Genomic DNA, 15,924 nt, shown 5'->3' on the forward strand with positions numbered 1-15,924 from the left:
GTGGAGGAGATAGTTGATAAGATATGATGATGCTGGAGGGGGCACGAGAACAGCGATGGTTTGGTTTGAGAACTGCATCTATGTTGAGCGTTTATGTTCTAAAAGGTGGTTCCACATCCTAGAGCAGGGATGAGCAACACGCGGCCCGCCAAGCATTTCTAAAATTGAATTTATTTTATCGACTTTCTCCCATCAATATATTGTTATAAAATTAATTATAATAAAATGGTAGTACATACTAAACCGAAATACTTTTTTATGGCGAGTTACTTGTCGACGACGTTTTTAAACATGCAATACGAACGCGCCGCGTCTGTGCGATTTTTTTGTGACGAGATACACACTTGTCGGTGACTTGTTCAAACATGCAATACGGACGTTTCGTAAATTATTAATAAGAGTTAATCTATGTGCGGCCCGCAAAAAAAAATTTAAATTTAAATTGGCCCATTGATTAAAAAGGTTGCTCACCCCTGTCCTAGAGGAATGTAAAACGATCATCCTATGTTTACTTTCCATTCAGCTTTAAAAGATGGTAAGGTTGTGCATTTCACAAAATGACCGCAATTCCTTTACAATTGGCAAAATCAACTACCGTCATAATTCGTCAGAATTTCGTAATGAAAATTAAATAACCTAGACAGAGGGAGAGAATATATTATTTTGTAGGGCGTGCTTGGCAACACAGATTAACAAACTTATTTATTTAAATTTTGAATAATTTTGTGTGCAATTTTGCATATAAGCATGTCTTAAAAAACGCAAAATCGTAGCAGGAAAGCATTTCGATTAGGTGCCGCCAAAGATCGCGGCACTTAATTTCTGATCAAAATCGGTCGATCACAAATATTTTACTTTTACTGAGAGGGTTTCCATTTTTATACACATTGTGATCTGCTGTAACTTCTAGCTTCTGGAACATTTGCAAAGAAGATTGATTATTAAGCTGTTCTGTGGAAGCACAGTTCTAGTTTTGTTGTTGGAATTCATCTACCTGTTTGGTAGACTGATCTCTCAAACAGGCCAAATCAGTCACAGATCATATTTACGTATTTCAACATAAATAACACTTTTTCTTAAACAAATTACAATAAAACTTCTTTGGGCTAAATTATAATTGTTTTACTATATATCCTTTTTAATTAAACTTTACTTTTGCTACTTTACCTCCCGTGTCTTCAGAAATAAATTGAGTTGCAGCGTAATTCAAGAGCTGGTCGTGCCAGAGGGCAGAATAAGATTGTGATCTCATGGCGTACTACAAAAAATAAAAAACATTGCCTTAAGGCAGGATTTATAACTTTAAGGAAGGAAGTATGATAATAAAAACAAAACCGAAGGATCGTTGGAGAAACCATTTTCTTTTCTTTAATATCTAGTTTGAATTAACCTCGTTCTTTTATGTAGACAGGATAAAAAGGGTTGGGCTTTGAAGATACAAAAATAAATACAATTTATTCTAGCACAAGTTACGAGAATTCCTTGATTTTATAGAGGTAATGGATGTAAAAGCTTACTTGATTCAGAAGTATGTTTTTACTTACAGAAGGAGGAAGATTAAACATGGAATAATGATTGACAAATTTACAAATCCCAATGAGATTTACATTACAAATCCAAGAAATATATGAGATTTTTTATTGATTTCTCAGTGATGATATCAATTCTTTTGAATATGTGTGAACACCTCAATCTAATTGTTCTTCCATGTAATATGATTTATGGAAACAAAAATCAGGAACACATTTTCACCTAGTTCTTCACCTTTTGAGCAGATATCAAAAGTAAGATGTAATGTTGTACTGGGATCGATTCCCGATTTTAACCTTGTATTTTATTTTATGTAACAATATGAGAAATACCTTGCTGGACGAGAAAGTTACGCAAGGCTAACTCAAGCCATCCCAGCTAGAGTGGCCCCTAGAGTGAGAAAGATAGTAATCATAGAAACGCTATTGATCCTGAAGTTCTCTAATTTAGAGTACTTTAGTTGACCATCTCCGTCCACGATACTTTATTTGCTAATTGAAAGTAAAGCTTGCCTAAAATCATAATTACTACTGCTATTCTCGCTCACACTGAGCGAAATATTGCAAAAGTCTGCGATAATTGTTTTGCTGAGATGAATAATGTAAATGTATTTGATCAACTCGAACGGCTATCTCTCGTAATTTTACTAGCTCAAAATATAATAGGGCAGCTGTTTTTGGAAAATCCTCACTACTTCAGAATGAATTGTTGACATTTTGTGGACATAAATTTCTTTTATTTCTTTCAACAGACATACCAATCCATCCTGAAACTGTCCTCTTAACTTATGCAGATGATACCGCTGTACTTTCTCCTCACATTGATCCGGTAACTTCACACAGAAACCCATCTCATCTCTTTTCTCTTGAGGAATGGTTTAAAAAATGGAAAATCAAGTTAAATGAAACAAAATGTCAAAATATTACTTTTACTCTCCGCCGCATCACTCTTCCTCCTGTCTTCTATGACTCAATTCCAATTCCTCCTACCAATGTTGTCCGTTATCTTGGGCTGTATTTAGACCAAAGACTGACTTGGAACCTGCCCACACGACTGAAGTTAACAGTCGTTATCGACTACTTAAAAAACTACTAGACCAACGTTCAAATCTTTCACTTAATAACAAACGACTGATTTACAATTCCATGCTAAAACCTGCCTGGAGGTACTGGTGTTGAACTATGGGGGTTCAACGAAACGCTCCAATCTTCAACGAATTCAATCGCTTCAGTTTAAAATTCTCCGCACTATCGTTAACGCTCCATTTTACGTTTCAAATCTAACTATTCACACAGACCTGGAAATTCCATTTGTTGATCAGATTGCGCGAACTCGCTATAAAAGTTTTCATCAGAACTTGCACTCTCATTCCAATCTTCTTGTCCGCCATTTGTCATCTCATCACCTTCCAGATCATCCTCCCAAACGATTAAAAGACCAACGGTTTCTCTCTTCTGAGGAGAGTAGCTAATCCTGGGAGACGACTTAGGGAGTGTTATCACTGGGTAACTTCTCCCCTCAATTAGTGAGTTTGTAGTGGTCTCAGTTATTGTCATTGTTACTAATAGTGTATCTAGCGCTGGTCTAACTTAACTAATAAATTTTTAAAAAAACTTCTTTTATTACTTTTAAAGTAAATATTATTATTTGTAATTCCAATTTATGCCCAGTCCAAGCCAAAATCAACACCAAATGGAAATAATCCTCTTTTAATCAAATATTTAATAATAAACCTATAAATATTTTGTTATCCTTTAAACAAGTTATCAAATGCAAAACCAGGCCAGTTAATCAATCAAAAAAAATCTTCTCTTACCTAATTAGAGAACGTATTAAAATCAAAAAGTAATTAGGCGGAAATTTGTTATTTCATTACGCAAAATCAAAGGAATTCGGCAAGTTTTCCCGATTTTTGCAACACTTTTTCCATCACTCATTGTGATGGTTTCAATTTCTTAGACCCTAACCTTGGTAACTGACGTAAGTACGGCAACTAGACTCAACAGCTTCGGCGCTACAGTGAGCCCGCCGTTTGATTCAAAATTAAGATTTCTCTCTGCGTTTTTAGTTTATTTGGTGTCCTGAAGATTCTTATCTTCATTATTATCAATTACATTGAAACTGTTGGTTGCTGTGTTCAGTGTTCAGTGTAGGCCGTTTCTCTGAACCAGGTAAGCTTCTTTAACTCTCGCTTTTTCTGTTAATTTACAATGTGCCGCTGTTTAGAAAACATCTGCCACAATAATGAACCTTGGAAGAAAAGTGTGATTAGCAACTTTTCTGGAAAAAGATAATTTTAACCCAAAAATGATATTATTATAACTTTAAATAATAGCTTTCAAATAAAGCTAAGCTATTCATTTTGAAAGCTGCTCATTTTTGAAATGAAATCCTAGTTACATTCAGATAAGAGAGAATCCGTCTGTAAATAATTTTTTTTTAATGGAAAAAAACTCCGGCTGTACTTTAGAAAAACTCATTTTAAAAGTTGGATTTAAAAGATATAAGAGTTTGAAATGGGATTCTGGAAATATATTTTTGTAAATTTCATTAAAAATCGTAGTTTACAAGGGAAAAGTTTAAGTTCATTCACAACTCTTAACCTTTTTTCTCTCATCTCGTATCAGCAAGCTACTGAATTGTAGTTTGTGACTTCTCATCATTTGTCTATGTTATTTCTATGTCTCATTACTTATTTCGCCAAATTATCAACTTAACATGTCCTCTTAAGTTTTGGATATCTAAGTACGAATTCGATCAATAGTCAGCTGTCACTCTAGCAAAGTTTTAGAAAACCATCAAAATTATCTCGGAAGTATGAATCAAATATTCAAGCAGTGTCTACAATGTTCTGGTAAAGTCCCAATTGTCTGCTTATCAAGTTGTGGCATTTCCAAGACTTCTGTATTTGAGCGCTACCATGAAGTTTAAAAGAGTCCTCCACTTGCAAAATACTTCCGTTTGGATCCACTAACACAGCTTAACGTCACCTTAAACTGTAATACAGGACTTAGTCGTTCATTTTATCATCCACAAACCACTATTACCCATCATCTCCTTCTTCGTCTTCTTCTCCTCCTCCTCCTCTTTTGGACAACAACAACCTATTGAGAAAACTTCTGGATATATCTCCGCCATTTGTCTTTGTTCTAGTTGCCATCATCCAGTCGGGTTAAGCTAGAAGCCTTTTAAACTAAGGCTTATTTCCATTAGAGAATTCGTGTAACTGTTTGTGTGTGGCTTACTCAGGACTCGTCCATAAGTCTCTTGTTTCAGGGCACAAGAGGGCGAAGACTTTCAAGAGTGTGGGTGTTCTCTATGGTTATCAAAAGAATATAGCTAAACTAATTAAAATTTGGACATTATATTTTGTTATGTGAGACTCGTTTTTTTGGCACTTCGACCGATGAGGTAAAACATGGTACTAATATTTTGGAAAATTTATGTTTAAGTGGGCTAATACGTTAGTAACTTGTGGTGCCTATAATGATGTTTCACGACTTAGTTAATACAAAAATTAAACCATTTGAAAATTTAACTAATTAGCTATTCATACATATGTATATTTACAAACTTAAGGGATATTTTATATTCCTTAAATTGCAACTTATAAAAAAAATAACCTAATCGTCGTACATTTATTCATACAATTACACACAACTCACGAACAGCGAAGTTTGTGAATGAAGTGTTAGAGCATGTTGGAGGGCTGGTCACTGCAAACTTGATAGCAGCTTGTTGAATCTGCTTTATAGAGGTGCTCTTTTCCTTTCAATTTTATTTTAAATTTTTTCTTAAAATTGAAAACTGTAATCAAATTAGTTACTCCACTTAATACAAAATTTTGAATTAAAGAATCATTAAAATCTTCATTAAGTTAGTTCTATTTTAATAACTTTTTTTCTTATTAATTTAAAGATATTTATCCAGTTAAAGAATGAATACATTATTTGTTTCAGCGAGAAGAGCGATATGTCGAGCATGATGAACCGTAAAACAGGAGTGGTAGCGACTCGAGTGGACAGCGGTCCACCCCGGCCGGAACCATTGTACCGCAGCAGTACACATTCCATAACAGCTCCAAGTCCGGACGCCATGAAGGTGAGGCTGGCCGCTATGGTCCTCCAGCCACCTACCAGGGTCTAGCCCAAGTTACCTTCCCCATTAAATAACTACAAAAGAGAGAGAGAGGAATGAGAGACATAAAAAGACGAAAAAATGGACTTTTCACCACCTAACATCCTTTCCACTATTATAACTTTTCCATTAAATTTGTTTTGTCCGTTTGCACAATCCTTTATACATGTGTACCGACAATAACTACAATACTTTCCATCTTTGAGAGGAATATTTAAACAAAAGAATTATCCTCTTGAACATTCCTTTTATTTCTCAAAGGCTTCTTATTTTTTATATTCAATTTTATATTTATTTTAAATGAGTTTATTTTTTAATGTGATTCAAATGGATTCATTTTCTTATATTTTTAACTCCCTTTTACTTTTTTTGATAACCATTTTCTTTATAATAACTTTTGTATCTTTTTTATTTTGATATATTTTTGATAATTTTGAATGTAGCACTTTTGTGTTTTTTTTTATATTTGTGTTTCTTTAATTGCAATATTGTTTTGTTTGTTAACTTTTTGTTTTTGAGGCACCTCCAGCTTTACAAGTGTGTGTCTGTCACTCGCTAACGTTCCCCTTTCCTAGGCGAAATATTTGTTTCCTAATATGTAAAGTGGGAAAATGAAATATGTAAGGCTTGTATTTTCTAAATTTTATTTTAATGAAATGCCAAACGTTTGCTATTATCAATTCGTTAAGGAAAATCTCTTTAAGACTGCCGAAAACTTTTATTGAACACTTTCCTGTAAACAATTTTCATTCTAAGTATGACAATGAAAATGATTGTCACAAAACTATTTTTATTAGTTCATTTTTGTTCGAATGAAATTAATCTTAGCAGATCTTATTTTGGAATTAATTAATAAGAATGAGATCCAAAAATGTCACATTTATATTATGAACCTTAGTCAATTTATGCTCTTGAAAGTTTAGGGCAACTTTGAAAATGATCTCTTATTCGTCATTGCCTCTTCTTATAAAATAAACTGATAGTTTAGAGCTCGCATGAAACGTGTACCGAAGACGATCACATTAACTCCCCAAATACTGAAGAGGAGAGACTAGGGTATGCTGAAAACATGGTAATAGGTCACGGGAATAGCGTCAAATCATTATTTTAGAATTTCTTCTATACTTTTAGATTGGTCGGAATTTCACCTAGCGTTTTTAAAACTAACTAGAAAATAGCTAAATTCTGTGCACACCAAAGTTTTATAGGATTTCAAAATCAACACCAAATGGATTTTTAATCAAATATTTAATAATAAACCTTATAAATATTTTGTTATCCTTTAAACAAGTTATCAAATCCAAGAGCAGGCCAGTTAATCAATAAAAAAAAAAAACTTTTCTTACCTAATTAGAGAAAGTAATAAAAATTCATAATCCAAACAGACTGAATTTAAATCCATTTTTCATCTCAAAAAATAATTAGGCGGAAATTTGTAATTTCATTACGCGAAATCAAAGGAATTCAAAAAGTTTTCCCGATTTTTGCAGCTCTTTTACCATCACTCATTGTGATGGTTTTAATCCGAAAGCACACCAGCAATTTCGTAGACCTAACCTTCATTTTGTAGATGTAGCCTCTCGGTAGGTGAATAATTCACATAATGTAAAGTCAGATTAAAATATTTTTTTTTAATTAGATTTTTGTATTGGGCTAGGTGACTGGAGACACACTATTAAGTGTAGAGACATGTGGCCAGCTGGACCCACAATTCACAAAGAATACAGTCCTTCCAATCAAAAATTCTCTGACAGATTACAAATTCTCCATTTTATGTGTCTAACTCTACTCTCCATAACGATCTCAAAATCTCATATATAACTGACGAATCTAAATCTAAGTATAGAAAATTCTTTGACTCTCTTCCATTCTGTACCAATCCTCTTGTTCTAAATCTCGCCTCCACAACGATTCCAGATCGTCCTCCACGACGATTGAAACGCTGTTGGCCTCGTGACAATCTCCAGTAAAGTAAGAAACTCCAGCAAGAGTGTTGCCGGTGGGCAGCTTCTCTCCTCATGTTGATCCAGTCAGGAAGACTTCTTTTATCGTATTCACTTATTACGAATTCTATTCTTTGTAGATTGTGAATAGCAAATAAATTAAAAACAAAAAAAAAAAGAAAAAAGATTTTTGTAATGATGGGCATGAAAAATCAGAAAGATTAAAGAGTATGAATTCAGAAATGTCTCCTCCAATAAATTCTATAATTCATAGGAGAGGTTCTTCTAGTCTAAAAACAGATTGTTGGGGTATTGGGCATACAGTAAGGAGGAAGATAGATCGTTTGAATGAAATGTAATCTGCTTTGTAATACAATATGTCCGCTATCTCTTATTGATGTGATAATATTATTTTTCTGTTGCCTTCAACTTGTAAGATTTAAGTTTATTGGCGAGAGAAGTCATCAGAAATCTAATTAGGCTCCGCTAAAACAAAAAACAGCATCCAGTTAGTGGGAGATACTTTCAATTGGTCCAACTGAACTCCGTCTTTGGTCCGCTATCTCTGGATTCAACTAAAGGTTGTAAAATAACTCTAATAATGCCTCAACACTTTATTATACTATCTCAAACGAATAATTGGTACAGCTTAAATAAGTTTCTTTATGTCACGTTACACTGATCTGACAGTTAAATAACTTATTTACCTCTAGAATAAAAAGCATATTAACACGAAGAGGAATTGATAAATTGCCATGCGACACTCCTTATCTCTAAATTTCGTTCCTTTTTTTTTGTATATATTTAAAAATACAATTTTCATTTTCCCACAAATGTTTTCACATTCTGCGACTTATTGATCACTTAAGGGAAAAAAGAAAAGTTAATCGTTGAAACTGATTTCATTGTTAGCCTTAGATTTGTTTTTTTGTAATAAATTGTAATTTAATGCAGGCATTGGTTTTGAATATCTTTTTTATTCATATTTTTATGTTAACTAGTTTACAATTATTTTACTCCTCTTTTAGTATGTTTTATCTCTTTTTGTGAACAAGTATATTTTGTATGCTAAAAGAAATGCTCTTTTTGTTTGTTGCACTGTAGATATAATTTAAAAATAATAATATTAATAATTAGCGTGAGATCTCTGTATATGCTGAGCTAGTCAATTTGTCTTGAGAGTTTTAATTTTTATTTTAAAAGCTAATATTCTCATATCTGTTGTCATGGAAATGCAATAATGTCTCTCATCCTTTTTTTTTGTACCCATTTCTAACAATTTTGTTTTTTGGGATACTTCTTTTTACTTATTTTTGTATCCTAAGTATTTTTATTTTATTTATAGAAAGTTAGTATGATTTGAACTAGCCATTTTTCCCAAGTATCTTTAATATCTTTACAAGTACAGCTTGATAATGTTAAATAATGGACATTATTGCTTAACCTTTTTTATATTTTTTAAGTGAAAAGATAGGAATAATTTTTATGTTCTTTTTTTGTATGAGAAAATTTTTGTTTAGTAAGAAGTTGCTGCCAATATTAATTATTTTTAATAATTTAAGTGTGCCTTTAATTAGCAGAAAATGTTGATTTATTAAATGTGCTGTATTACTGCGCTAAAAATAATTGGGCAGCTTTACTGATTTTTTTAAATTATTTTTTTTTAAGTTTTTTGAATTTTATTTAATGCAACAGTTCACAAAGTATTAAATCAAATCAGTTTCATTTAAAAGTAAATCAGAAGTTTGAAAAAAAAAAAAAAAGCAGTTTGCATTGCATGATGGATTTTTTATGATCTTTTGTATCAGCGCACAAGTTTGTTGGTTTTTGAATTCAGTTTTATTTTAATTTTTTTAGTTTGTTTTTTTTCTTTTTAAGTTTTTGTATTTTTATTTTTACTTTTTTCTATCACTTGTCGTTTAGTTGAAGCGGATACATATGGTAAATCAATAAGAATCCAGCCATATTAATCTCCTTTTTCATGATAATTGGCATGATAGTAAATATTTTATCGTATCCCAAAGAATGTAAAATCTCCTGATGAAACTGTCGTTTTGGCATCACTTAAGAAACTTATCTAAAACTTATACTGCGTACCAATAACTTTTTTTTACAATCTAGAAACTGGAATCTCAAAATAAAACAAAAATTTCTTCACTACATTAAATGCCATTAATACATGTAAGTAACAACAGTTCTTATTCTATGACCATTTAAGTTTGAATAACATTTTCAATATATAAATCATCATTAACTTGCTTGATGAAATATAGTAAAGCTTCACAGAACGGAGCCCATCTCTTTGCCCCCAGTCACAGGTTGAATTCCACAAATTTGTCGTTTTCTGGCCTAATAATAGTAAATTCCAAATTATGCCATTGTGTGATGGAAAATGGCATAGAGTGATAAGCAGGCGAAAATAGTGTACTAATCTTTAAAACAAATATTTATGTTTATGTATTTAATGTATGTATTACGGGTGATTTCCAAAGATAATAATACACGTTTTAATACAATAAATTAATACCAAGATACAGAATATAATTTCAATACATGCATTAATTACAACTAAATCCATTAGTTTCAACGATCATTTCAATTCACTCAATATTTTGAGCTACGAAAAATGCGTATTTACCAGAAAATTGGGAATAAGTTACCGAGAATGATTTTAGGTAAGAAATTAAACAGTTGTCTGATATTAGTAGGAGAAAACATAAGTCCAGGGAATGGAACCAAAGTATTAAATCCATTATTTGTACACAAATTGAGTACAATTATAATTTCTAACCGAGTTAGAACTACTTTTAATTTATAATTTCAAAATGCTGTAGTGGAAGCAGTACTAGTTCTGAGCCATCTAAGAATCACAGCTGTCCGAACACTAAACTTGGAAGGGAACTGTCTAAACTACTTCACCTTCGATCTGTTACCACCAGACACTATACATAACCTTTCATCCAAAACAAACTCTAACGAAATTATATAAGTTTCTTCTTTTAACTCGCTAACTCTACTGAATAGATCTGGCAAGAGCCCCAGGTGTCTCCTTAAATCACAATGTCAAGATATCTGAGTGGCCCGTGAAAGAATCTTCAACATCTCACCTTAGATCCAGGGCGGGCCTCGAATTAACAACTTAGGCTCTCGACAACCCAAAGTACGTTTATCCATTAAGAGCAAATCACGCCCAGAAACCCGACATATATGTGTCAAATGTTCTCAGCCTGTCTAACTCGTCGTTAATCGAAATCTCTATTAAACTCACACCAAGTCCAGAAATAAATCTTTCAACAGTAGCCAGCTCTTAGAACATTCTAAGACCAATCCTGGAATAAAAAACACATCCTTTTAACGCAGCCTGATTATTCGAACAGATGCAGTGAACTCTTTCACTAAGGGTTACAAGCCTGCTCATCCGAGAAATAACGGCCTGGGAAAACATTGTTCCACTCGCCAAGCGACAGTTCATCATTACTCTGTACGCCGTTGTTAGGTTTCGCTTATGCATTCAGTAATCCAACTGATTCAAATTTTAATCACGTTTTTAAACCTCTTATGATCAAGTTTTCTATTATGGTGAAAATAAATATTTTTTTATCATATGTGCGCTTCTAATTTTCTTATTTGTATTGCCCTTATTATATAATATTGCTGTCACATTTGCACTTGAGCATGGAGTGATACATTTTAAGCACTTTCAATTGCACCTCATCTCCGCCCGATCGTATTGTATAGGTGCATGCTGTCCGAGAGGAAACGAAAGGCATGAAACTGCACTGTGTCCACACAAAAACTTAATTTTCTTATTTAATATAAGATTAAAAAACTAAGAAAATTTACAAAGTTATAGTGATAAGAGAGAACAGTTTTTTTTGTGTGTGTTTTGGAAAATAAGATGTATGATGATAAATCGTTTGAGCTGTGTGTTTATTCTCTCTATATTATCAACTAGAGGGAGCAAAAGAAGAAGAAGCGGCGTCATAGGAAGGAAAAACTGACAGATGCTGATGGTTATGGACCAAATTCAGAAATGCCAGTGCCTACAGTATCAAATCATAGTACAGGTGGTCTACCGCAAAGGATGAACTATTATGCTAAATCATTCCCAGCTCCAGATTATTCACCATCACCATATTTTTGTCCAGCACCTCCGCCTTCATCACAACAGGGTAGGACGTTCGCTTATGACAATGCGCGCACTCTCCGAGCAACATATTATCAACCAAACAGTATTGATAAAGCTGAAATATAATTATTGTTAATTTTTTTATATGCGCACGCCGCTCATATAGTTTTGGTTCCTTATCTTGTTATATTTTTCTTTCGTCCCACCAAACAAATACTTTTGCAAGAAATATACTTCCTTCAGTATTGGCCTTGGTCTTTTTACATATTCATCCCATTCTTATTGTATATATTGCAGTTATATAAATATTTAATATGTAAATTAACAAAATAGAATTAAAAATAATAATAATATTTCAAAATGGTTGAAATATTGGTTTTTATTTGATTAAATTTAGATATTACCCGAGCTTAAAAATTGCCATAAAAAAAGAAAGAAAATAGAACGCCCAAACCAAGGCCTAACATACTAAAACCAAAATTTATTGAAAACAGGGTGTTCTATAGTTTTATGTAAATTGTACGCGTACTTAAAAAAAAAATCAATAAATAGGCAACTTTTTTAAAGCTTTCTTATCCAAAATTTTGTTACAGCGTTTCATAAATATTTGTGTGCCAAACACTTCTGCATTATAAAAGAAAAAGACAAAAAAAAAATAATCACGGCACTAAAGCTTTTTTATTTTTTGTTTTAAATTATTTTTAATTTTTATAATTAGAGTTTTTTTTATTTTTAAATTAGTCGAATAGAAGTTGAATACTGTTATAAATACGTGTAAAATACTTTTTTAAATTAATAAATGAATATATGAAGAAAATGAATATATATATTTCTGTTACGAATATGAGACAATAATGTTTATAATAATTTCTATAACGTTGCCTGAACTTATTAATTATTTAATGGTTTATTTTCCAAAATTAAATATTAATCTGTGCATAAAAATTAACATTGTTTCTAAGTTAAAAGTTTATCGTTGAAAATGAAATAAAAAGAAGATATGTTGTGTTGATTCATCTTTATAAACTGGATTTTTAATTATTGTAAATTGTTAGAATTTAAGATGAGTAAAGAACATAAATTGAAAAAATAAAATCACTACATGTCTCATTGTGTATTTAAATTAAATATATAAAAATATATATACATATAAAGTAAATAAATTTATTCGGGCTGAATATAAATATATTGTATTATTGTTCTGACTGTTTTAATTAATAAAAATAAATAATGGTCTTTGTAAATATTTGCCTAATGTATATACATATACATATAAATTTATATTAAAGCGTGCGAAAATTTAAAAAAAACACACATTTCGTCGGTGTTAATTATTATGACTTCTCATTGGGGGTTGTGAATTAAAAAAGTTGATACTTAATGACAAATATAATTATTCCATCCAAAATTATTTATTTAAAAAAAAAAAATAAGTAAACGAAAAATAAGGCTATGATGTCATTTTTAAAGAGCAGATAAATTTAAAAAGTGACAAAAATGATCTGCAAAACGAAAATTCTGTTCATTGCTAAATTTTTAGATAATTTAATAATTTTAACCCCTTAATCATAGATTTAATAATTAAAAATGTCACAAGTATGTCACCGGCTTAAAGAAAATAAGAAACAAAAAAAAATTAAAAAAATTATCATTTTTGTAGATTATATTTTTTAATGGAAACGAAAAAAGATAATATATAAAACTGTACCAATTTACCTTGATATAAACGTTAATAAGTTTAAGACGAACTTATGAAAAGAAAATAATGAATTATAGAAATTTTCTTTTCCTGTATAAGTTAAAAGAAATGTATATGCTAGATAATTAAGAATGCATTTATACTGTAAAATGATTTGGAATCACTCAATATGTATAGATATATAAATACGATTACTCATTTGTATATCTATATATATATGAATATTTGGAAATAAATGTAAATAGTAATTGTTTCAATTTATTAAAAAGAAAAAAATTATAGTTATAGGTTTAAAAATAAAATAAAAAGAAGTTGTAATTTGAAAATAAAATTTCATTAATTGTGTCATTGTTATATTTATTTTTTAAAATAAAAAAAAAAAACAAAACCTTTGAACAGAATGAAAATAATTGTCGGCCCTTCTATCTGTATAAATAAATAATTTAAATTATGAGTAAGTTGATTTACTTAATTTTATTTTTATTACTTTGAATTTCTTCGGAAATGTTTTTAGCGAACACCCTAAAAACAATTGTTATAATTCCCATTTTGTATGGGTATAAAAACTAATTAAAACGTATTACAACTTAAGTAGCGTCAGCGTAATGTATTAATGCATTCTTGGACTGCAACTTTTTTTATTCTAGGATTGCAAAACCCAGGAAACTGTATGCAACAGTAACTTCCAGGGGGAATACCTTAGCTATTTTACAATTATATTTCCATAGGTTTGTTACCTTGATTGTTTAAAATAAATCTCTTAAATACGCTCTCAAACGGTTTCTTTTTTAACAGTTATTACTGCATTAGCGTAATTTTACTTTTAACTCGAAAGTAACCAGTAATATTATTCTGGCGTCTTGTAATTGGGATGTTATAATTAAAACACTTTAAAAAAACATTTTGGCAGCATGATTTCATAACATATTTAAACTTTAAACGAAAAAATCTACAATTATTAGTAAGTGAATTCCTGGAGTCCCACATGGAGACCCCTGAATTTGAGTCTTGCTCTCCCTAAGAGTTATAAAAATTCTTTTTAGATGCCACTTGTCTTATTTTATAATTGGCTGTCAGACGTCGCATGGGCGAAGTAACCATTGACGTAGGCGTAGCTTTAAAAAATAAAATAAAAAAATGATATCAAATAATAATAGTAATATGAACAATACAGTTTCTATGAAAACAACTTTACAATAAGAATTATGGAAAGTGAAATTACATAAAAAACGAACACCAAATCTGATCTGTCCCCTCCTATCAAAAATAGGCAACGTTCCCAATTTTAAATTATTCTATTTCGGATTAAGCCAATATCTAGTCGCTACTAATTTCACCTTAAACGCTACGTTAAATAACTTACTTGACATCACTAAAACTCTAAATAAATATAGATATTTAATGGAATACTTTAAAGGGGAAACTATGGAATCCATTCTTACCATGCGAAGCTGATAACCTTATAGATTAATATTCAGGTCCTAGTTGTTATTTTATCCTAAAATCAGAAGGAGAAAGAAGATTTATATTTTTAGTTTTATTTTTTACACACAAAAACTAAACAAATAAAAACGAAATTGTAACAATAGCAAAAATTAATGTAAACTGCTTGTCTCACCCGAAATTTTATTTTTATTTTACTGACAATGAAACAAAGAAAAGTAATCCTGCTGTTTCAGGAAAGGGCCACCTAAATCCTTTAGGTCTGGCAGTGAGGTGAAATATCACCCAAGGGACTCTTGTCCACTATGCAGCACCACGAATAAAGAAATAAATTAGATCTAAAAAATGTATTGTTTCGTTATTTTCAACAATACTTTATAAAAGGCGTACATTTAGTTTAATTGAAGTACTGTCATGTTCAAGCGTTACTCATTACACGCCCTTCTTTCATTTTAATGAAATTCAAGAAATAAATTATTTTAACGAAACTGAGGATTTGAAATTACTAATTTTCTAAAACTAATTATCCAAATTTCACCATTCATGGAAAATGAAGTTAATGAGATATTGCAACGAAATTTCTGATTGTAGCATATTGTTCAGTTTTTGATCAGTAGTTCAGTAGGAAGAAAAATTATTGCCAATTTTAGTCATTATTTTATTATTTTTGGTCGACCTAGGTCAACTTAGGCTTATGATTGTTGACAATTATAATATTATTTACATTGTTGCGTGCTTGCGTCTAAGGTTGAAGTATCTTCTGTTTTTTCTATTTATACTAAGAATACATTTCTATTAACTGTTTTTCTAATAAAAAAGGTTATGTCTGATTCTGTTAGTGAGCCGAACTATCATTTAATTTATTCTCTATTTGTAACTTTGTAACACATTTGAGGTCATCTGAACTATTTTCTTCAACAAAATCTTTTAGAAGTTACAGACAACTTGAATTAATCCAGATACAACTGACGAAATTTGACTGTCGTTAGAAATAAAATTGATTGAAGGAGATTCACTTGCACTTATAATTACAGAAATTTTGA

At 30.9% G+C, this 15,924-nt stretch overlaps 1 protein-coding gene across 1 annotated transcript in view; it reads left to right on the forward strand.

Moving 5' to 3' along the window:
• LOC141455542 (uncharacterized) overlaps positions 1-13,896 on the forward strand; it is a 287,527-nt gene extending 273,631 nt beyond the window's left edge. The window contains exons 13-14 of the mRNA XM_074130658.1: positions 5,490-5,631; positions 11,566-13,896. Coding sequence (XP_073986759.1) covers positions 5,490-5,631; positions 11,566-11,865 — 442 coding nt within the window. The 3' untranslated portion in view covers positions 11,866-13,896. The remainder of the gene's footprint in view (positions 1-5,489; positions 5,632-11,565) is intronic.
• Positions 13,897-15,924: the final 2,028 nt, after the last annotated feature.

The sequence above is a fragment of the Rhodnius prolixus genome, unplaced genomic scaffold, assembly GCF_049639745.1.
Source record: "Rhodnius prolixus isolate KJV_2025 unplaced genomic scaffold, Rpr scaffold_4, whole genome shotgun sequence".
NCBI lineage: Eukaryota > Metazoa > Arthropoda > Insecta > Hemiptera > Reduviidae > Rhodnius > Rhodnius prolixus.